This window comes from Asterias amurensis, chromosome 5, assembly GCF_032118995.1.
Source record: "Asterias amurensis chromosome 5, ASM3211899v1".
NCBI lineage: Eukaryota > Metazoa > Echinodermata > Asteroidea > Forcipulatida > Asteriidae > Asterias > Asterias amurensis.
Genome location: NC_092652.1, coordinates 23,892,142 through 23,915,376, shown reverse-complemented (window position 1 = coordinate 23,915,376; position 23,235 = coordinate 23,892,142). Strand labels below are relative to the sequence as shown.

The window sequence follows — 23,235 nt, the reverse complement described above, 5'->3', positions numbered from 1 at the left end:
CGGTCCATAGTGGCTATACCCTGGCCGAGCCATAGATCGGTCCATAGTGGCTACCCTGGCCGAGTGTCATATCGGTCCATAGTGGTGTGCCCTGGCCGAGCCATAGATCGGTCCATATAGTGACGAGCTCCCACATCAGACTGACTTGGTGGCTGAGTTATCCAGGGTTTATGTTTACTCCCTTGGTCATGACACTTAAGCAAGGCACTAAACCGTAATTGCTTCTCTTTGGTGTACAAACGTGAGACTAAGAAGGTTTGAGACAGTTGTTGGATTATAGTGATGTTTTTAAGCTCATGATCTACTGTAAGTTGTGCTATATGAGAACCAAATAGAATCATAACAGTATTGCCAGCAATATACTGCCCCGTACACACATTGATGATAATGCGGTTGACCGTTTCTTTTTTTATTATTGCTTACAAGTAAAATATTGTATGTGTTTCATTTACAGCTACTCAAAATTGCACTGATCCAAGCTTCTGCGGACCAAATGCTGTTTGTTTCTCGGTCAGCGATACTGACACCTGTAGATGTGACAATGGATTTAATGCCACCAGCAACACACAATGTGAAGGTAAATTTGGAAACTGCAAAAATGTAAAAACCAGTTTTGACCACCCCAAGGTGTGGGTTTTACAACATTTTCACCACAACTGTCGTTTCCAATTTCGGGAAAAATACGTTATAATTTGTATAATAGCAGTTAGTACCCACTGTCCACTTGTTAAAAATGAATAGTTTTGAAATTCGGTGAAAGTACTGTCACTGGACAGTTTGTTTACTCAGCAAACAGACACTGTTTTCAATGGAAATTTTGTCTCCTTCAGATGCGCCACCAAGTCACTGCTCATCAAGTGTATTTACTAATTTCTCATTTGAGTTGTTCTCTTTGTGTCTATGTTCAAGAAGAAGAACGTTTAAATTGTGCTTTATTGTCGAGTTTCGATCCCTTGGGCAGGATGGCTTTTATAGAAGGCCAACCGGTCCATTAAAATACTCTTAAAGGAACGTTACAGAATTAGTAAGAAACCAAAATCGTGAAGATCACAGATTTACATGAAACTTACACAGTCGAATGATGATGATAGATGAAAACATCCCTTGAAATATTTTTGTCTGAAATGTCATATTTGATGAGAAATAAATCATCTAACTTCGCGTTTGGAGTTTATCGCTCATTGAGCGTTTTATTCATTTTTGTTTTGGCATCGATGCAATGCTAAATTTGTAATGGCCGATCGATCTCAAACTTCTACAGGTTTTGTCTGTTTTTGTATATATGGTGGATTACATAAAGTGCTTACACTACCAGCAACTGTTTTGTTAGCAAAATCCAATTCTGTAATGTTCTTTTAGGGAGCGTCTCAAAAGTCGGAACGGTAGGAACGTTCTTTTTGGATCGCAAGAGTATCCCCGCCGCTTTATTCCGTTCCACAGGACCGGTCTTTTGGAACGCTCCGCGTATACTTTGTCATGATGTTGCGATCCTGCGGGCATATGCCCGCAGGAACGTTCTTTTGCGCTAGGAACGTGCCCGACTTTTGAGACGCTCCCCTATGTAGACACAGTATTCAGCTGAAACTTTCACATGTGAGTTTCATTTCTTTATAATTATGCCTATAAATCAGCATTACATTGACAAAAACATTGAAACTCCGTTTTAAGAAAACCTCCACCTTTTTCTTCCCTTAGATATCGACGAGTGCGCCGACAACACACTGAATTCATGTGCAAACGTAACAGGGTTATGTACAAACGCTGAGGGCACTTACACCTGTGGTTGTATCACTGGCTATGAACTCGAGGTTGATCAACGAAGTTGTTCCGGTAAAAAGCAGTTTTTCAAAATTTCTGATTACTCAATTTTGTTTACCCTAATTGTGTTGATTCTCTGGCCGACCAAAAACATAATATATCTACAACAACTGTGTTCCTTGGTCCCTTGCATCAACATCACATGGGCTAATCTTGCCTTGTTGAGAGTCAATTAAAACATGTGTAAACGTAGCGTGGCCTTAAATGCTCGCTACACCACTTGTAAAAATGACCATTGATTTCCAAAATGGCGCTATTTTGACAATGGTGTATGTTCTTGTACTGTCTTTTGTATATGTTCTTACATTTGTTTTGTACAGCATCATTATTAGCTCCATGCCTGACTGGCCAGGGCCCAATTTCATAGAGCTGCTAAGCACAAAAATTTGCTTAGCATGAACCTTCTTTCTTGTTAAAACAGGATTTCAAACCAAATTTCCATGTGATTTTCAGGATGTAAGCAAACAACAGCAGAATGGCCAGTATAAGGCAATATGCAACAAATGTAAATTTGGTTGGAAATCCTGTTTTAATCAAGGAAGAAATTTCATGCTCAGCAAATTTTTGTGCTTAGCAGCTGTATGAAATTGGGCCCTGGATGCTCTATGAGATGCCACTTTTATATTATTTATTATTATTGTGATGATTATTATATGTCGATCACTTTGGATCAAAATGTTCACACCATGTTACAAGTAGACACTTACACACAATGTTACAGCAAACCAAAGATATTGAAACCTAACTATGCAATTACTTGTTGTCGTGCTGTTTACAGATGTCAACGAGTGCGATATGGACCCATGTCATGCAGATGCTGAATGTACTAACACTGCAGGCTCGTACATGTGCACATGTAATACTGGTTATTCAGGCGATGGGAAACAATGCACCGGTAAGTTGTGTGACGATGAAAACAACTGGCATGATTTTCAATAAGTTTGACTACTTGTTACTGAGTGAAACCTGCCACAAACGTCAGTTAAGTCGTTATATCCAAGTTGTAGTGCATACTTTGGTAATCATGGAACAACATTACCTATTTTCAATTTCTTTTTGTGGTTGAGTCATCGTTTTCTAAACATTTCAAAGGCGAACATTTTGTTTCAAACTAACATCTGGATTATAATTTCTAATCCGGATTTCTTTTCTTTCTCTTGAGTCATGTGTATCTCATCACACTGCTATGTTCTAAATGAAAAAGTGGTATACAAACATGACAAATGCCTTTTTGTATTGTATTGTATTTTATTGTTGACAGAAATCAATCCCTGCTTGAATGCCACCGTGGCACAACAATGTAAGGATCAGAATTTCACCACGTGTGTTCATGATGGCCCTGGAGAACTTTGATTACAAAAATTTAGTTAACTTTATGAAGCCTGGTCTAGATATTGGATTTATTTCACTTTGCATTTCTAATGAAAGTTTCCACCCACCCCACACAGATATTGATGAATGTGGGGACCCAGATATGTTTACCTGTGTTGCAAAAAGCGATTGTAGCAACAATGAGGGCTCCTACATGTGCATATGTATCAGCGGTTACGAGAAGGTCGGCGGGGCATGTATGGACATTGACGAATGCACCGCAAATAGAGACAATTGTGACACCAATGCCAACTGCACAAACACTGAAGGCAGTTTCACATGTACATGCAACTCTGGATACATTGGAGATGGAGCTGACTGTGTTGGTAGGTCTTCTAAAAGTAAAACAATATTTAATTCTGGATTTGACAATATTTTAGACAAGTAAGAAAAACATTATTTACAAAGAGCAACCAAAAAAACCAACATCAATTGGTTCTCTCCACCAAAACGTGTGATCGATTTGGATTGGTGCTATGGTTTTGTTATTTGCATTTGATTTGTCTGTAAGGCCGAATGGGCAACTCTAACTACTATGGGCTGCAACAAAATGGGTTCAAAAAAATGTAATTAAAGCTTAAAAACCTGAACCTAATTGCATTTATAAAGAGCTTTAACACTGTTTCAAAGTGCTGTTCAGTCAAATACATATATAATACCAAAAAAAAAACATGAGCAGAAATAGCAATTTGATTCAAAAGACACAACAGTTTCAAGTTTTTCTTTAACTAAAAAGTTATCTTTTTTTTTCAGATATCGACGAGTGTGCACTTTCCACAGACAACTGTGAACAGGAGTGTACAAATACTGATGGCGATTTCCAGTGCTCGTGTATCTCGGGATTTACAACCAATGCAATGATGTCACACCAATGTGATGGTAAGCAAGGCACTAAACCATAATTGCTTCTCTTCACCCTGGTGTACAAACGTGAGACTAAGAAGGTTTGAGAGAGTTGTTGGATTATAGTGATGTTTTTAAGCTCATGATCTAACATAAGGTGTGCTATATGAGAACCAAATAGAATCATAACAGTATTGCCAGCAATAAACTGCCCCGTACACACATTGATGATAATGTGGTTGACCGTTTCTTTTTTTATTATTGCTTACAAGTAAAATATTGTATGTGTTTCATTTACAGCTACTCAAAATTGCTCTAATCCTAGCTTCTGCGGACCAAATGCTGTTTGTTTCTCGGTCAACGGTACTGACAGCTGTAGATGTGACAATGGATTTGATGCCACGAACGACACACACTGTCAAGGTAAATTTGGAAACAAATTTTGAAAAAAAATTGACAAACTATACATTACTAGTTTTGACCACCTCAAGGTGTGGGTTTTACAACATTTTCACCACAATTGTCGTTTCCAATTTTGGGAAAAATACGATATAATTTGTATTTACTATTGACCTCTGACGTCACACGAAAACCATAACATGGTTCGTGCGCATACCACCGGGCAAAACCTTTGTGTTTTGGCAGCCAGCTAGAAAGTGTACGCAATCTTACCATGACAACGTGTCTTTTTGCCCGGCGAAACATGGCTTATACAGTGTTTTTATTTTGGCATTCGATGCAAAGCAAAATTTGTAATAGTTTTTTCACTATTCTCTCGTGAGCCAGATGGTCGATCGATCTCAAACTTCTACAGGTTTTGTCTGTTTATGTATATGGTGGATTACATTTTAAGTGCTTACACTGCCAGCAACTGTTTTGTTAGCAAAAAACAATTCTGTTATAAGGGAATCAATGTGTGGTGAAGAGGTTTTCAACTAGTGGTTTAATCCCAACGAGGACTGGTTCTTGATAATTTTACCAAGACGAAGACGAGGTAAATTATCAAGAACCAGGCCTCGGCGGGTTTAAACCACTAGTTGAAAACCGTTTCAACACACTTTGATTCCCATTCATAAATACCTTTTCAGTAAAAAACATCATCACTTTTTGGTCAAAAAGTAAAATAAATGCAAAAATTTTAATTGTTAAATGATTTCTTTAAACGCAACACCCCTCCAGCTATGAAATGGTAAAGCCCTCCGCCGCCCTCGGGTAAACAACTCCTTGTAAGGGAATGCTGTGCGCGTCGCGCGTATCGCGTGTTGTGGAACAACTGTTTCAGCCGTTGCTCTCGACCAATAGGAATGAAGAAACTGTCTTATAAGAACAGGTGCAAGGTCGTGTGTCACGCCTTTGAAATAACACTTTTTACCGGTCATAAACAAAGGTTTATACACACCCACGTGACGCGCTCTCCACCAATAGGAATAGCGAAACTGTCTGAGGTATTTATGAATGTTCCTTTATGTAGACACAATATTCAGTTGAAACTTTCACATGTGAGTTTCATTTCTTTATATTTATGCCTATAAATCAGCATTACATTGACAAAAACATTGAAACTCCGTTTTAAGAAAACCTCCAACTTTTTCTTCCCTTAGATATCGACGAGTGCGCCGACAGCTCACTGAATTCATGTGCAAACGTAACAGGGAGTTGTACCACTGCTGAGGGCACTTACACCTGTGGTTGTATCACTGGCTATGAACTCGCGGTTGATCAACGAAGTTGTTCCGGTAAAAAGCAGTTTTTCAAAATGTCTGATTACTCAATTTTGTTTACCCTAATTGTGTTGATTCTCTGGCCGACCAAAAACATAATATATCTACAACAACTGTGTTCCTTGGTCCCTTGCATCAACATCACACGGGCTAATCTTGCCTTGTTGGGAGTCAATTAAAACACGTGTAAACGCAGCGTGGCCTTAAATGCTCGCTACACCACTTGTAAAAATGACCATTGATTTCCAAAATGGCGCTATTTTGACAATGGTGTATGTTCTTGTACTGTCTTTTGTATATGTTCTTACATTTGTTTTGTACAGCATCATTATTAGCTCCATGCCTGACTGGCCAGGGCCCAATTTCATAGAGCTGCTAAGCACACAAATTTGCTTAGCATGAACCTTCTTTCTTGTTAAAACAGGATTTCAAACCAAATTTCCATGTGATTTTCAGGATGTAAGCAAACAACAGCAGAATGGCCAGTATAAGGCAATATGCAACAAATGTAAATTTGGTTGGAAATCCTGTTTTAATCAAGGAAGAAATTTCATGCTCAGCAAATTTTTGTGCTTAGCAGCTGTATGAAATTGGGCCCTGGATGCTCTATGAGATGCCACTTTTATATTATTTATTATTATTGTGATGATTATTATATGTCGATCACTTTGGATCAAAATGTTCACACCATGTTACAAGTAGACACTTACACACAATGTTACAGCAAACCAAAGATATTGAAACCTAACTATGCAATTACTTGTTGTCGTGCTGTTTACAGATGTCAACGAGTGCGATATGGACCCATGTCATGCAGATGCTGAATGTACTAACACTGCAGGCTCGTACATGTGCACATGTAATACTGGTTATTCAGGCGATGGGAAACAATGCACCGGTAAGTTGTGTGACGATGAAAACAACTGGCATGATTTTCAATAAGTTTGACTACTTGTTACTGAGTGAAACCTGCCACAAACGTCAGTTAAGTCGTTATATCCAAGTTGTAGTGCATACTTTGGTAATCATGGAACAACATTACCTATTTTCAATTTCTTTTTGTGGTTGAGTCATCGTTTTCTAAACATTTCAAAGGCGAACATTTTGTTTCAAACTAACATCTGGATTATAATTTCTAATCCGGATTTCTTTTCTTTCTCTTGAGTCATGTGTATCTCATCACACTGCTATGTTCTAAATGAAAAAGCGGTATACAAACATGACAAATGCCTTTTTGTATTGTATTGTATTTTATTGTTGACAGAAATCAATCCCTGCTTGAATGCCACCGTGGTACAACAATGTAAGGATCAGAATTTCACCACGTGTGTTCATGATGGCCCTGGAGAACATCATTGCGAGGGCTGCCTGGGTGGCTGGACCCTTATCGATGGCATATGCAAAAGTAAGTCACTTATTAAAAAAGAATCTGTGAACTAGAAGTTAATAAAAAACATTGTGTAGTGTTCCTCCTAGGCAGACCTACATTTTATTTACCTCACAGAAGTGAAACAATCTTCACTTGTATAGTATTTGAGGCATTGCATGGTGAGGTATCAATATATTATGTTTGTTTTGCGGTAACACCACATGTGTGTATCTACTTGCCATGTAGGGTTTGTTCTTAGCGAACTGTCTTGCTTCTACTATCGCAGAGTAGATGTTTGGGAGTTCGGGAGACTTCTCAGTTCTGAAAACAACTGTCCTGCTTTTCTATGGTATAGAAAATAGGCTTGGACTACTACTCTAGCTTATAAGATCGTACTAAATTGCCTTCCTTTGCCGCCCTTGCCTTCACCCGCTTCATTTTGATCATAAATGGTTTTACCCCCTTGCTCAGACACAATCTTTGATTTCCAAGTTCTCTTGTGGTCCAGCTTGCAGCCTTTTGTTTATATCTATCATATTATTGCTAATTTGTTTATTTTTATTGATTATAAAAGTTATGAAAAAAGTAAACCATTTTAAATTTGTCCTTTTTGTCTTTGTCAATGCTTAAAGGCAGTGGACATATTGGTAATTACTCAAAATAATTATTATCATAAAACCTTTCTTGATTACGAGTAATAGGGAGAGGTTGATAGTATAAAACATTGTGAGAAACAGTGACATAGTTTTCAAGAAAGAAGTAACTTTCAACGATTTTGATTTCGAGACCTCAAGTTTAGAATACGCTTGCATTTCAGCAATTTTTTCTGCTACAGTTAGCACAAAAATTTGCTTACCGTTACGCAGCGCTATGAAATTGGGCCCTGGTGATGTTGTCTCTGTTTTCGTAAAGTTCACCTCTAAGCTTGGGCGGTTCCAGAAATTTGGGGCTCGATTCCGGTTCCGAAAAAAAGCTCGGTTCTGAGACATACCCGGTTCCAATTCAATATAAAACATAAGCCGCCCGTCCCGAGCTCACACACACACAATTGAGCCGATCTATTTTAACTGAAAATAACCAAGTTAATCAGAAGTCGGTCCTGAGCTCACACACACACAATTTGGAGCCGATCTATTTTTAACGAAAATACCAGAATACCCACCCCAAGTCAATCAGACATCGTGCCACCGAGCACCTATTCTCCCTGCATTTAAACAAGTCTTTGATTTAGCCGGCAGTACGTCCGTAGTACAGTATGTCCGTAGTGCAGTACATCCGTAGTGCAGTACATCCGTAGTGCAGTACATCCGTAGTGCATGCAGTGTGTCGTCTCTGTACATACAAGTGTACATGCCTGTACATGCATACAGTACTGTGTGTTTTGTGCATGGGGCAAGCTTTTATGAATATGGATATATCGGCAGCCAATCACAACGTGCTGTCTATACATGCACATGTATATGCATGACACGTACATGCATACATGTGGTGGTTGTAGAAGATGCCTATGTGTGTGCACTGTGTATGCAGCCACATGTGAAAGTTGATACTCATGTCGGCTTGAAGCCTTTGCACACTGTATCTGCGGTCACCGCTTTCAACATCAAGCCTCAATTTCTAGAGCCGGTTCGTGGCAGGATCGGCTCCACAGAGCCTTTTATAATTGAGACTCGGTCTTTTAAAATCGGAACCGACAAAAGCGGGTACCCGGTTCCACAGAAGAGTGGAACCGCCCGTCCGGTTTTCAATTTGGAACCGGGTAGAACCGGGTAACCGAAGGAGCCGCCCAAGCTTACTCACCTCTATCTATGGCCCTTTTCGAAACTACGGCTTCAGCTTTTAATTGGCTCAGGCTAGCTTGGCCCAGCTGTTGTTTTGAAAACTACGCCTATTGTTTACGCGCTCAGGGCTTCAGACGAGAGGACGGAGCCTGAAGTCAAATCCAAAGACGAAGCCGTGGTTTTGAAAAAGGCCTTTGTCTTTGATGAATAGTGCCTTTAAAATTTTACTTGCTAGGCTATCTTAAATTTATGATTGAGTTTTTTGTTTGCATATGGTGGGATAATGATTACAACTTTGATTTTCTTTTTTGCAGGACTACCCAGGGTTATTGGAAAAGTAACAATACAGTTTATTGATGGCGTTGAAGCAAGCTTCACAGTTGATTTAACAAACAGGGATTCAGATGCGTTTATAGAATTGGCAACTGCTTGTTGTGCAGTAAGTTGACATTGAACGTTTTTATGAAAGTTTAAAAAAGAAGATCGCCAACAGAAGTCCGGCACTTAAAGACCCTGGACACTATTGGTAATTGTCAAAGACCAGTCTTCTCACTTGGTGTATCTCAACATATGCATAAAATAACAAACCTGTGAAAATTTTAGCTCAATTTGTCGTCAAAGTTGCGAGGTAATAATGAAAAAACAAAAAAACCTTGCCAAAGAAGTTGTGTGCTTTCAGATGCTTGATTTCGAGACCTCAAATTCTAAATCTGAGGTCTCGAAATCAATTCGCGGAAAATTACTTCTTTCTCGAAAACTACGTCACTTCAGAGGGAGCCAATTCTCACAATGTTTTATACTATAAACCTCTCCCCATTACTCATTACCAAGTAAGGTTTTATGCTTATAATTATTTTGAGTAATTACCAATAGTGTCCACTGCCTTTAAATCCAGAGGTCAAAGGTTCAATCCCGCTATTGTAAATTTGTCTTTGTCCAGTGAGGTACAATTAGAAGCTTGTATTTTTCAAATGAAAATGTGTTGCATACAGTTTAGTTGGTTGCCTCCAGACGCCTGAAAAATAAATGCCTTGAGTAACATGGCCTTAAAGGGTCATTTTGTAGGACAAAAAAACACAATGTCTATAGATTTACATTAAACTAACACAGTTTGAAGATAATTATGGTAGAAAGCTTCCCTGAAAATATTAGTTGCTGAGGTGACATAGTTTTTGAGAAAACGAGTAAAACAATGTCATGAAAATGATTTTCGTCTCAGTGATCATGAGACGAAAATAATTTTAGCATGTAAAAAACGTTGAAATTGTTTTACTCATTTCTCAAAAAATACAGCACCTCAGCAACTAATTTTTTAAGGTACGCTTTCTACTATCATTATCTGCAAACGGCGAAAGTTTAATGTAAATCTGTGGACATTGTGCTTTGTGTTACAAAAAGTACCCAAATCCTTTAAAGGCAGTGGACACTATTGGTAATTGTCAAAGACTAGCCTTCACAGTTGGTGTATTTCAACATATGCATAAAATAACTAACTTGTGAAAATTTGAGCTCAATCGGTCATCAAAGTTGCGAGATATAATGAAAGAAGAAAACACCCTTGTCATACAAAGTTGTGTGCGCTTAATAGATGGTTGATTTCGAGACCTCAAGCTCTAAACTTGAGGTCTCGAAATCAAATTAGTAGAAAAAATACTTCTTTCTCGAAAACTATGGCACTTCAGAGGGAGCCGTTTCTCACAATGTTTTATACTATCAACCTCTCCCCATTACTCGTAACCAAGTGAGGTTTTATGCTGATAAATATTTTGAGTATTTACCAATAGTGTCCACTGCCTTTAAAGGAAAGGTGTACAAACGGTAATCACTCTTAAAATTAATGGTACAACAGCTTTCGGTAGTATAAATCATGTTGGGAGTCATTTCACTTTAAAGTCATATGATATTGGAAAAAGTATTTCAGTTGTGAAGCTGAGAAACGTTATTGTCAGATACGCTTCTCACATTGTATTCCAATTCTGGATGATTGTTACTGCACGGATATAGCCCCTCAAGATTGTTGTCGATATCTCAAAAACGCTACCCTCTTTTTAAATAAATTTTCCTCGTGTTAGTTTAAGTGTATACATCTATAATTATATAAGAATATAATTATAACAATGAAATGGTTCCAAAAACCAAAATTATACTTTGTCTTTAATGCTACATTTATTTGTTTCTTCTTTCTTTGTCACAGAGCTTCTTGAGAGCTTCTTCCATTGCCATCGCTTGTGACGTTACTTCATTTACCGAAGGATCCATTATTGTCGCCTTTGTACTTGGTTTCCCTGAAAGCGCAACAGACATAAACGAGATTGCGTTAGCACAAAGCATCATGGATGACGCCATTGAAACTGGAATTGGGCTAGACCCCAACGTTGAACTAAGAAGTATGCCATTTCTTATATGCTCTTCAGCCGTAGTAGAGCAGACATGATAATCTTTCAAGTAGTCTGATTTTCCAATTTGTTTTCCCCGCAAAAAAATCAGAAAAGAAAGTTATGAAAAAAGAAAAATAATGTGTGTGTGTCTTTCACCCCCCCCCCCCCCCGAAGAAAACAAAAGAACTTACACCAGCGACAGCAACAAAAACAATAAATTAATACATAAACACAGATAATCTAAATAAATAACTTATTTAAGACAATTGTGAAAAACCAAAAAATTGTGAAATTAAACAACAAAATGAAATAAGTAGAGCTAGAGCTCTGCAAATCGTTTTGTTAATAGACAACAATGGTGAGCTCTTCTTTTTTGATAACGGTTTCCATTTTTCTCCCTTACTCGTTAATTCTTTATCCAGCTAACACGATGTTCTGTGAGGATACAACCTGTGAAAATGACGGAATTTGTTACATAAATGAATCGATGCTCCAGTGCAAGTAAGTCCATAATAAAGTTGTTTTCAAAAGAAAGCAAAATGAATTGTAACCGGTAGATATATTAGAGCGCTTTATCTATGAGCGTCTCAATGTGCTTATTTTAACGACAGCAAACTAAGACCATTTCTCCATTTAAACTCACTCAAGAATTGTTGTTAATAATGTGAAATTTACCTTAACAGAAATTACCTGCAATATATCTTGGAAGAGTCTTGGCAGAGCGGTTAAGAGCACTGAATTAAAACTGGTGTTTCTGATCAGCAGAGTGTGGGTTCGAATCCCCAGCCAGGACACTTGTGTCCTTAAGCAAGACACTTACCCATTGCTTCGATACCTTCGTGTGGATGGGACGTAAAGCAGTTGGTCCCATGTGTTGTGTATCACATGTAAAAGAACCCATTGCACTTTTTTATCGAAAAGAGAAGGGGTTCGCCCCGGTGTTCCTGGCTATGGCTGCTGTATGCGCCATATAGTACCGAACCCTTAAAAGGTGCTGAATAATAGGGTCTCATAATTCATCACTGCAATAACCTATCTTTCTGAAAGTTTGTATATACTCAGCGCCTTGAATGAGTACCTTGTTTTGTAGATATGTGCACTATATAAGACTTTGGTGTTATTATTATTATTATTATTATTATTATTATTATTATTATTATTATTATTATTATTATTATTATTATTATTAATAAACTTGTGATTATTTACTTACAGTTGTATCAACGGGTACACAGGAAGTAGCTGTGACATAAACCCGAGTAAGTAGTTTTACTGTTCATTGTTCGTTAAACTTTATGTACAGATGCTGAAAGATGGATTGTAACTAATATATCATTGGTGTTTCAAAATATAAACATTGACAGTTATAAACAGTAGCCAACATTACTAACAAGTCAGAAGGGCAAAACAAAAAAAAATACCAGTTAATCGTCCCCTCCCGCATCCTTTTTTTTTCTTTCCTTTTTTTTCTTCTTCTTTTTATCTTTTCAAAAAGACACATTTTCTGTGTATTTTTCAATTAACTTACTAATCTTTTAAGAACTTGATCTACATAATGTAAGTGGTGACTTTAAACTTAAGAATTGGTGGCCACGTTGAATTAAAATGCTTGGCAGCCACGTTTGAAAGAAATAATAAATAACAAAATTAAAAGGCCCTCATCCTCTTTTTGGAAACACACGGACGATCAACTGTTTTTTTCTTTTTAAGCAAGCCATCGTTGAATTGACTCATACTATTAAGGAAAGTCATTTAACTATTTGATTGCTAATTTTGTATTTATTTGTTTCATATTTTTCAACCTATAGGGCAGATTGAAGTGTCGTTTACGATGACACAGGTGAACTTCACAGCTGAACTGGCAGAGGAATCATCAATTGAATTTTTAAACTTGGAATATTTTGTATGCAATGTAAGTATAGCGGATGCGTAAATCATTTGTTTCTTTGTTTGTTCCTCTGTTTATTTGTCTGGTTTGTTTTGTCTTGTCTTTTTTTTTGGGGGGGGGGGCTCAAATAATGTTACTTATTTATTAAAAATCTAAAATCCCTCTGAAGTATTTCACCGAGTTTTTTATTATTAGTATTTTTCTTTTCTGTTTCCACCACTTTTAAAAAACAGTTTCTGCTGGATGTAACCTCTGCAAGTGGATGTGATGTGATAAGTTTCAGTGATGGCTCCGTTATTGTAAACTCTGTCTTAAGCTATCCCACGGATGACACAACAAATTTGACAACAATCAAAGATGAGATTGAAGATGGTGCTCCCGCAGCAGGAGTTACCATCAGGATGGATTCACTCACTGTTGGAGGTAATTTCAACTTAAAAACATTGTACAGCAATGTGGAAGTGTCATGCACCGAATTCAAACTCTGGTGTTTTTGATCAGCAGAGTGTGGGTTCGAATCCCCAGCCGTGTCACTTGTGTCATGAAGTAAGACACTTCACCATTGCTTCGTCCTTCGGATGGGACGTTAAGCTGTTGGTCCCATGTGTTATGTAACGCATGTAAAAGAACCCAGTGCACTTATTCGAAAAGAGAAGGAGTTCGCCCCGGTGTTCCTGGTCTGATCGGCAGCACATTGCACCACAGCACCTTGTAATACATTACATGGCGCTATCAGAGTTAGGTCTCATAGTTCCAACGTAGTCCCACATCTTGCAGGAAATACTGTATGTTACAGTGCCAGGAGCGTCACTGAGTGACGGACGTGTGCGCTGTATAAGAAGCCCCAATCATTATTATTATTATTCTGTAGGCCTAGAGCTCACAAAAGTCACAAACAGTGTTTATGTTGTGCGGTCTCATCCATACATAAAATAATTCAAACCAGAGAAAATAAGGGAATAGGGTAGCAACGAGTTCTTACACGGCTGTTTTAAGTTGGCAGGGTCAAATTGCTGTGTGATAAAATCCCGAGCCGAAGGCGAGGGCCTTTATCGCATGGCAATGAACGAGTCACTACTTTTTTATTCCCATTCATAAATGCCCTTTTGTTAAAAAAAATACAATTACAGACACTTTGACAGTTGAAAATTAGAGGTAAGAGATTGCAATAGATCAAAGATGGCAAAAGTCTGTAGTTTTTGCAATACTAAGGCAGCAATTAAATTCCATTCAATTCAGTTTTGTTCAATTTAATTAAATCTCGCATTTCTTTCCATATTTCACGAAAACAGTAAAAAGCCAATAATTAATTATAATTAATATAAACAATAATTTATAATAAGTAACGAGTAACCATAAAATAAAGCTCTTTCAGGCCTACAAGACAAGAGAATTGAAATTGAAGTTTTTTTTTTTTTTTCAAACTGTTCTTGTTTTGTTCACAGATGTAACGACACCAGCACCAACAACCACAGCACCAACAACACCAGCACCAACAGTCGGGCCTGCCGATCCAACAGGCCTAACTACTGCTCAGATCGTCGGCATCGTCCTGGGGTCAGTTGCGCTTCTACTCATCATCATCATCATCATCGTTGTCGTGGTGATGAAATGCTCCAAGAAAAACAAGATCGGCTCAGAGCCGGACATGGAGTCGGCAAGGAATCAGCGAGGAAGGCGTTCAAGGGAGGGAGGAGCAGATCGTATACCACTGCAGGAACAATAGAGGGCGCCAATTACTCCTGTGACCAAAACAAAAGAACTGACAAGTCGGTGGGTAACTCCATAAGGAGGCTATATAGAACTTCGTGTCCAAGTGGGTTAACTTGAAACTCCTTCGATTTCGTTTTTTACTTTGTGTTCAATCCTTTTCATCCCCTCTTGGTTGTTGAACTAAATTTTGTCACAAAATGTTGTCATCACTTTTAAAGGCACTGGACACTTTGTAGTGTTAACATACAAAATTACTTAGTAACGAGCAATGGAGAGCTGTTGATGGTTAAAGGAACACGTTGCCTTGGATCGGACGAGTTGGTCAAAACAAAAGCGTTTGTAACCGTTTTTTATAAAATGCATCTGGTTGGAAAGATGTTGTAAAAGTAGAATACAATGATCCACACAAGTTTGCCTCGAAATTGCGTGGTTTTCCTTCTACTGTGCGAACTAACATGGTCGGCCATTTATGGGAGTCAAAATTTTGACCCCCATAAATGGCCGACGTGTTAGTCGACAAGGTAAAAGGAAAACCACGCAATTTCGAGGCATGTTTGTGTGGATCATTGTATTCTACTTTTACAACATCTTTCTACCCATATGCATTTTATAAAAAACGGTTACAAACGCTTTTGTTTTGACCAACTCGACCGGTCCAAGGCAACGTGTTCCTTTAACAGTATTGTGAGAAACAGCTCCCTCTGAAGTATTGTAGTTTTTGAGGAAGAAGTAATTTCTCTATCAAAAATTAATATCAAATGACTTCAGGTCTGAAGCCTTTTATTGGGCCACTGGAAGCACACGAATGTGTGCCATGATGGTGTTTTCATTTCATTGTTCTCTTGCAACTTTGATAACCAACTTGAGTCGACATATTCCAATTTATTTTTTATTTTTTATTTTTTATGCATATATGTTTGGATATACCAAATGGAGAGAAAATTGGTCTCTGATATTTACCAATAGTGTCCAGTACCTTTAAACTGTAGTAATGTAAATTAATTCCATTGGTTCTCAGGTTCCAATCTGTAAGAGTATCTATAACTGTTAGAGTATCTATAAATATAAATATGAATAGTAAACTTGCGAGTACAACCTTGAGTTAAGTCTATTTTGAAGGAGTGGTGGCTCTGAAAAGAGCCGGTGTGGTCTCAACGTTGCGAACAGTATACTCTGCTCGTCTTCAGGAGAATGCAGGACTACTGGTAGTGGTGGAGCTTATGTATGGCTGGGAGGGATGCACTTTTGGGCGGGAGTATCAAAGCTGTTCTTGTCCGGTGAAGGGCGTGTGAGTTGGTTGCTGGCTGGATGTGTATGCGTTTGAGTAAGTTAGTGTTGTGGTGAGCTGCTGCAGAAGTGTGGGTTTGAGAAGTTCACATCTAAATGCAAATGGCAAGTTCAAACAATGCAGGCCTATAAAGGCGTATGTTACAAAGGTTTGCGTTTTAAAAAGAATCCTGAAATGTCACTTTAGAATTTCCATACAGAGTGAACATAGTAACAACTCATAATTCTACAATTTAAAATACAACTCATAAATGATCATAGATTGCTTTTGATCAGCTCAATTTAGTTGATTTTTATATTTTTTATTATTTGTAAGATCTTGAATGAGGCAACCATTTTCACTGCCTTGTTTTAATTTGAAGGTTCCCAAAGGTCTTTCAAGCTTACTACGTGAATTGTTTTCATAAATCCATTATAAAAGTCGTCACCTACGCATTTTGTATATAATTATTTTAGACATTATTCTACATCTACAATAGTTTAGAGTTTTGAAATCCAAACGTTGGGATTGTTTAAAGTGACAACCTAATTTTCAAAGCAGAATGGTTCTCCAGATCCGAAAATAAAATTTGTCAAATGTTTTTGTTTAGTGTGTGATTTTCACAGTGTGTGAACAATTCTACAAAAGAACGGGTTTCTGTAATGAAAATCAGGTTTGACTTGAATGTGTTGAATATTTTGTACAAAATGTTTTGGTAAAGTAAGTTATATCAGTTGCATTAATTTTTTATTTGAAAAGGTGGGTAAATTTCATTGCGTGTTTGGATATCGTTGTTATTACCATGAAAATATTTGTCTTCTTAATATTATGTTGCATGGACTAATATAACTCAATAATTTTTGAGGTTGAGGTTGGAAAAATATGGAAAGCTATTAATGCCAACAATGTTACTATGTGTAACAATGGTACACAAATATATATAAAAATAAAGCGTTGAATTTGTTTGCAACAAATCTTGGGAGGTTTTTTATTTAGTTTAAAGTTTGGGTGTTTTTAGGCCGTCCATGCCAACCAGCTCGGTTTGTTTATATCACCAAGGGAACGGTCTATCAGGCACCAAAATAAATATATTTCGGGTCTTTAAAGGCAGTGGACACTATTGGTAATTACTCAAAATATTGTTTTGCATAAAACCTTTCTTGGTGACGAGTAATGGGGAGAGGTTGATGGTATAAAACATTGTGAGAGACGGCTCCCTCTGAAGTGCCATAGTTTTCGAGAAAGAAGTAATTTTCCACGAATTTGATTTCGAGACCTCAGATTTAGAACTTGAGGTCTCGAAATCAACCATCTAAACACACTCAACTTCGTGTGACGTGGGTGTTTTTTCTTTCATTATTATCTCGCAAGTTCGATGACCGATTGAGCTCAAATTTTCACAGGTTTGTTATTTTATGCATATGTTGAGATACACCAACTGTGAAGGCTAGTCTTTGACAATTACCAATAGTGTCCACTGCCTTTAAAAAATAATAAGTACTGCTAAACATTGTTTTTGAATAAACGGTTTGAAATAAATCCATTCGGACTTCTTGCAATTTATCAATCAGTTTTCAATCAATCAGTTTATTTCCACAGTTTCAAAATCACAATCAGTATCAAATCATAGGCAATGTATTAGTTGGAAATAAAGAAATAAATAGTTGTTTGATAAGATTAATTAAATGAATAATAAGCATTGACATTCTTGAAACTGTGGGGGACCCATACAGAAGCAAGGCTTGTAAGAGTATGGTTCCCTGAGCAAGCTTGTGCATTGAGCCGATAATTATTTAAATTGATGTGTTGTGGAAGAAGATACCCTTCCAGGTAGGAAACATGTCCCGGAAAGGACAGGTGTACTCAAAAAGGCTCAATGCACAATCTGCTAACAATGAAGTTACCTGTAACAACAAACAATGGACAAAACAAACAAAGACAAATAAAGACGGGTCAGCAAAGTAAGAAAGGCAACATCTATCAACAACTTAGATTTACAATATAGGAAAGACAACATCTATCAACAAGGGCACCAAAATAAGTATTCTTGGGTCCCTCAAGTTTGACTGTTGTATAAGCAAGAGAAGTACGGGTTTATGGTATATGAAGGTTGGAGGCTTGACGAGTAAAGTGTGAGTGAATCTCATGACTGTGTAAATATACACATAATTCCCTGATTCTGTAAGCGCCGATTCTGTGCTTACGGTAAGCAGAGCCATGACATTGGGCCCAGGTCTTTGACAATTACCAGACGTGTACCTTCCCTGTAAACATATGCTTTTCATTTTGACTCCTGATTGTTCGCATGGTTTGTAGGATTCAAACACACACAACAATCTAAACATTTAAGGATTCGGGTACTTTTTAAAAAATGTCCACAGATTTACATTAAACTTACAGGGTTTGAAGACAATGATAGTGGAAAGCTTCCCTTCAAATAATACTAACTGAGGTTGTGTTGTTTTTCAGACTTCAGGCCTCCTGAAGCCTTTTATTAGGTATATGAAAGCACACAAATGTGTGCATGCGAACACAAAGTGGGTACAAAACTTATTTTTTAGACATGTGTTAAATTTACCCTTTTGTGTACAATGCGCTACAGCCTCCCACCTGACGACCTACATACGCATTTAAATTTCTTTTATCAACACAGTATTGCAATACGTTTTCTGTCAGTACACTTTTCCCCTCACCAATCCATTATTGGGTTGTGTATGCCATGCATGCTGACAGTTTCATTAAGCCCCATTATCTTGTAAGGCCTACTCCCTGTGATGGATTGTACCAGTGTACATGACATTTTGGTTTTTTTCAAAGTCGCTTGCTTGTATTGTTCTTTTGAAAGCTGCATTTTGGCACGTCGACCATAACAACCATGTGTTGCTCACTTTGTTATTCGTTGCACTTTTTGAAAGAAAAAAGGTACCTGGGGTTTACCCCGAACGACAGGCTGATTTCATCACGTCTGCTTCCGTCTGCCATGACTAGGAGTTTAAAGACTTCACTAAAAAAAAAAGCAGAAATTATAATGTAAAACAATTGTTTTGAGCTTCCCCACGCGTGCATTTTCAACAATATGATATTCTACTTTCGCGCCATTTTTGGTAGCAAGCTACTGTATTATGTTGTCCTTAAACTTGTCTCTGATACTCGTGTAAAGCTATCATGTTAATAATAATACAGGACTTTGAATGACATTCTCGTAGTTTTCAAACCAATAGTAATAACCAAGACCATGTAAAGTTTAAGGCAGTGGACACTATTGGTAATTACTCAAAAAATTGTTTTGCATAAAACCTTTCTTGGTGACGAGTAATGGGGAGAGGTTGATGGTATAAAACACTGTGAGAGACGGCTCCCTCTGAAGTGCCATAGTTTTCGAGAAAGAAGTAATTTTCCACGAATTTGATTTCGAGACCTCAGATTTAGAACTTGAGGTCTCGAAATCAACCATCTAAACACACTCAACTTCGTGTGACGTGGGTGTTTTTTTCTTTCATTATTATCTCGCAAGTTCGATGACCGATTGAGCTCAAATTTTCACAGGTTTGTTATTTTATGCATATGTTGAGATACACCAACTGTGAAGGCTAGTCTTTGACAACTACCAATAGTGTCCACTGCCTTTAAAGGAACACGTTGCCTTGAATCAAACGAGTTGGTCTATGAAAAGCGTTTGAAACCGTTTGTTATGATATGCATATGGTTAGAAAGATGTTTTAAAAGTAGATCCACAATGATCCACACAAGTATTACTTGAAATTGTGTGGTTTGCCTTTTACGTCGCGAACTATCACGGTCGGCCATTGTATGGTAGTGAAACATTTGACTCCCATAAATGGCCGACCGTGTTAGTCGACGAGGTAAAAGGAAAACCGTGCAATTTCGAGGCATGTTTGTGTGGATCATTGTATTCTACTTTTACATCACCTTTCTGCATTTTATAACAAATGTTTACAAACGCTTTTCAAAGACCAACTCGACCGATCCAAAGGCAACGTGTTCCTCTAAAGTGGGTTTGGGTTTAAACATCCTAATGGACAGATATGTATGTATAATGAGAGAACTTTCCTCCTCGAGTGTTGTCCATTATTGATGCACATCAAATAATGATGATCCGAAAGTGCATTGCTATACTAAACTTACAATCGTCTGGCGGTAGCATGCAAGATTTACACGCACCATAAAAGAAGGTTAAAGGAACACGTTGCCTTGGATCGGACGAGTTGGTCTATGAAAAGCGTTTGAAACCGTTTGTTATGAAATGCATATGGTTAGAAAGATGTTATAAAAGTAGATCCACAATGATCCACACAAACATGCATCGAAATTGCACGGTTTTCCTTTTACGTCGCGAACTAACACGGTCGGACATTTATGGGAGTAAAAAAATTGATTATGGCCGACCGTGTTAGTCGACAAGGTTAAAAGAAAACCACGCAATTTCGAGGCATTTTTGTGTAGAATTCTACTTTTACAACATCTTTCTACCCATATGCATTTTATAACAAACAGTTTCAGAACGCTATTCGAAGACCAACTCGACCGATCCATCCAAGGCAACGTTTTCCTTTTATTTCAAAAAAGTCATCAACAATAATTATGTGTTCGATGGTGCAGATCAACGAAGGACCAAATACAGGTACAGTGGTTTGACTGCATACGAATGATGCACTTTGAAATAATGCCTTGTTACCAATTTCATGTTTCCATGGGCATGTCATAACACCGCAGTCTCGCAACAAATCATTTGAGCGATGGAGAGGGTTTTCTTGTGCTATCAAACAGTATATTGTTGTCATAATTAAACCCAACATGCAGTTTGTTTCAAAGCGTTCATTGTACTTTACATAGGCCTAATCAAAGCCATTGTATACTTTCGCAACACAAACAAAAAATAAAAGTTCACAGATTTACAAATAACTTACAGGGTTTACGGAAGGTAATGGTGAAAGACTTCTCTTGAAATATTATTCCATGAAATGCTTTACTTTTTAAGAAAACATTAAAACAATTATCAATTCTCGTTATCGAGAATTACGGATTTATTTTAAACACATGCGGAAACGTGTGGAAACAAGGGAGGGTTTTCCCGTTATTTTCTCCCGACTCCGATGACCGATTGAGCCGAAATTTTCACATTTGGACAATACTGTGTCTGAAAAGGAAAAAAAAAAAACACCTAAAACGAAAAAAACAACAACAACACACCACACTGCAACAACTCGGGAGTTAAATTTACATTAAGAAAATAACAAAGATTTTCAACAAAGGGTGTTAAAATAACATAAATTTCTGCAAAAAAAAAAAAAATTACTTCGGTGTCCATATTATATGCGACAACACACACGGTGTCAGTCTTAATACCCTAATTTTGCAGTGCAACGACCCCGTGTAAAAATAATAAATTAGTGTCAAATCTGCCTCCTTACTATTAATTTTCTCTGCTATATTCCAAAAGCTATTGTTATATATGCACTCTGTAATGCTGTGTTACGTTGGAAATAAATGTAAACTGAATTGAAAGAATTTTGTGTAGTTTTTCCCGGCCAATAACCAAAAAAAAAAAACATTCAAGTATAAAACCTATTATTCAAGAGTTAAAAGGGGTCATTCGCTTTCAGCACTTGGGTTTTCACTCGACAAATAAGATCATTCAAATCCAACTGGTCACTAAGCTCATTCAATTTCGTCCAAGCCCGTCACCAAGGCTGGTCAACCGTTTAATTTCATCAATGAGCAAACATGTTTCAAATGATTGCATTTAAATTCGTGTCTGGCGTCAAAATGAGATCTGGCCCTCCAAACGAGTAGACGACTGCGTGGCAGCACAGGAACCAGGGAGTCAATCTTCAAATATTAAACGTGCGGGTACAACCGTGTATAATATCTAATTGGCTCTGAAAAGGGCCGGTCTGGTCTCGACGTTTCGAACAGTATACTCTGCTCGTCTTCAGGAGACAGCTGGACTACTGGTGGTGGTTGAGCTTACGTGGAGAGGTGACCTCCTACAAGAAGTGGCCCAACAGAATGTGGAAGACCAGAACTCACCCATGACAAAAAACAAAAATGCGTGAGATGCAACTAACTGTATTTTAATGCCTTTAAAGGGTTTGGGTACTTTTTGTAGAACACAAACACAGATTTACATTAAACTACACACGTCATAAGAATAATTTTCGTAGACGAAAAATTTTAGCATGTGAAAACGTATTAACCAGTTACTGTAAAAACCATGACTGGTAAACTCAGTGTACATGCTAAAACTGAGACGAACATAATTTTCGTGACATTGTTTACTCATTTTCAAAAACTACAGCACCTCGGCAAGTATAGTATAGCATTTTAAGGGAAGCTTTCTACTATCATTATCTTCAAACGGTGTAAGTGTAATGTAAATATGTGGACTTTGTGTTATGTGTTACAAAAATTACCAAGACCCCTTAAGACATGTCACCTTACCTCATCACCTGATCTTAAACTCAATCTTATTTTCAGTATCCACTTTTTACTGTTTTGACTTTATATTCGGGCTTTTTTTCTTTTCTAACTCCTTTTTGGCTTCTTACAAATTGTATTCTTGCGTTAAATACTTTTGGTCGTACTTTGGTAATACTTCGCGTAATTTTCATACACGAAAGCTTATTTTGCTATATATCAGATGGCAATTGTGGGAAGCCACCATGCGAAATTATTTGGTTTAAAATGCCCCCATGTTGTTTAGAAATAAAGAAAAGTAGGCCATTTCTAAAGATTGTATGTAATCCTCTCGGGCGATTTTTTTAAGTCAACAGTTTTTTTTTTTTTTTTTTTTTTTTTACATTCGAGCTTCCTTATGCCATTTCTTCCTCCATGCTTATGCCTACAAGCCCGTGGGTCGTAGACGACTGTTGCATGCTTCACCATTCCACTGAAAAGGCGTAATGTTGGCTATAGGCCTACATCTGACAGAATCCTCGTAATAAGTAAAATTTTTAAACAGTTGTAGACCAGTATGGCGAATGTGGTTATTTACCATTGCCATGGCGACGTTTGTCGTATCGGTGCAAGGCGCAAACTCCCCCCGCAGAGGAACGCGGCAAGCTC

At 37.7% G+C, this 23,235-nt stretch overlaps 1 protein-coding gene across 3 annotated transcripts in view; it reads left to right on the top strand.

Annotated features, from left to right (window-relative positions):
- The window catches only part of LOC139937696 (uncharacterized), a 36,140-nt gene extending 21,176 nt beyond the window's left edge, over positions 1-14,964 (top strand). For all 3 annotated transcript variants that reach the window (XM_071932971.1, XM_071932970.1, XM_071932972.1), the window contains 16 exons: positions 455-577; positions 1,696-1,830; positions 2,597-2,713; positions 3,267-3,515; positions 3,943-4,068; positions 4,333-4,455; positions 5,634-5,768; positions 6,535-6,651; positions 7,018-7,158; positions 9,218-9,342; positions 11,098-11,290; positions 11,704-11,782; positions 12,497-12,540; positions 13,090-13,193; positions 13,403-13,592; positions 14,615-14,964. In XM_071932971.1, the coding sequence (XP_071789072.1) occupies positions 455-577; positions 1,696-1,830; positions 2,597-2,713; positions 3,267-3,515; positions 3,943-4,068; positions 4,333-4,455; positions 5,634-5,768; positions 6,535-6,651; positions 7,018-7,158; positions 9,218-9,342; positions 11,098-11,290; positions 11,704-11,782; positions 12,497-12,540; positions 13,090-13,193; positions 13,403-13,592; positions 14,615-14,895 (2,282 nt within the window). In that variant the 3' untranslated portion in view covers positions 14,896-14,964. The remainder of the gene's footprint in view (positions 1-454; positions 578-1,695; positions 1,831-2,596; positions 2,714-3,266; positions 3,516-3,942; positions 4,069-4,332; positions 4,456-5,633; positions 5,769-6,534; positions 6,652-7,017; positions 7,159-9,217; positions 9,343-11,097; positions 11,291-11,703; positions 11,783-12,496; positions 12,541-13,089; positions 13,194-13,402; positions 13,593-14,614) is intronic.
- The last annotated feature ends 8,271 nt before the right edge of the window (positions 14,965-23,235 follow it).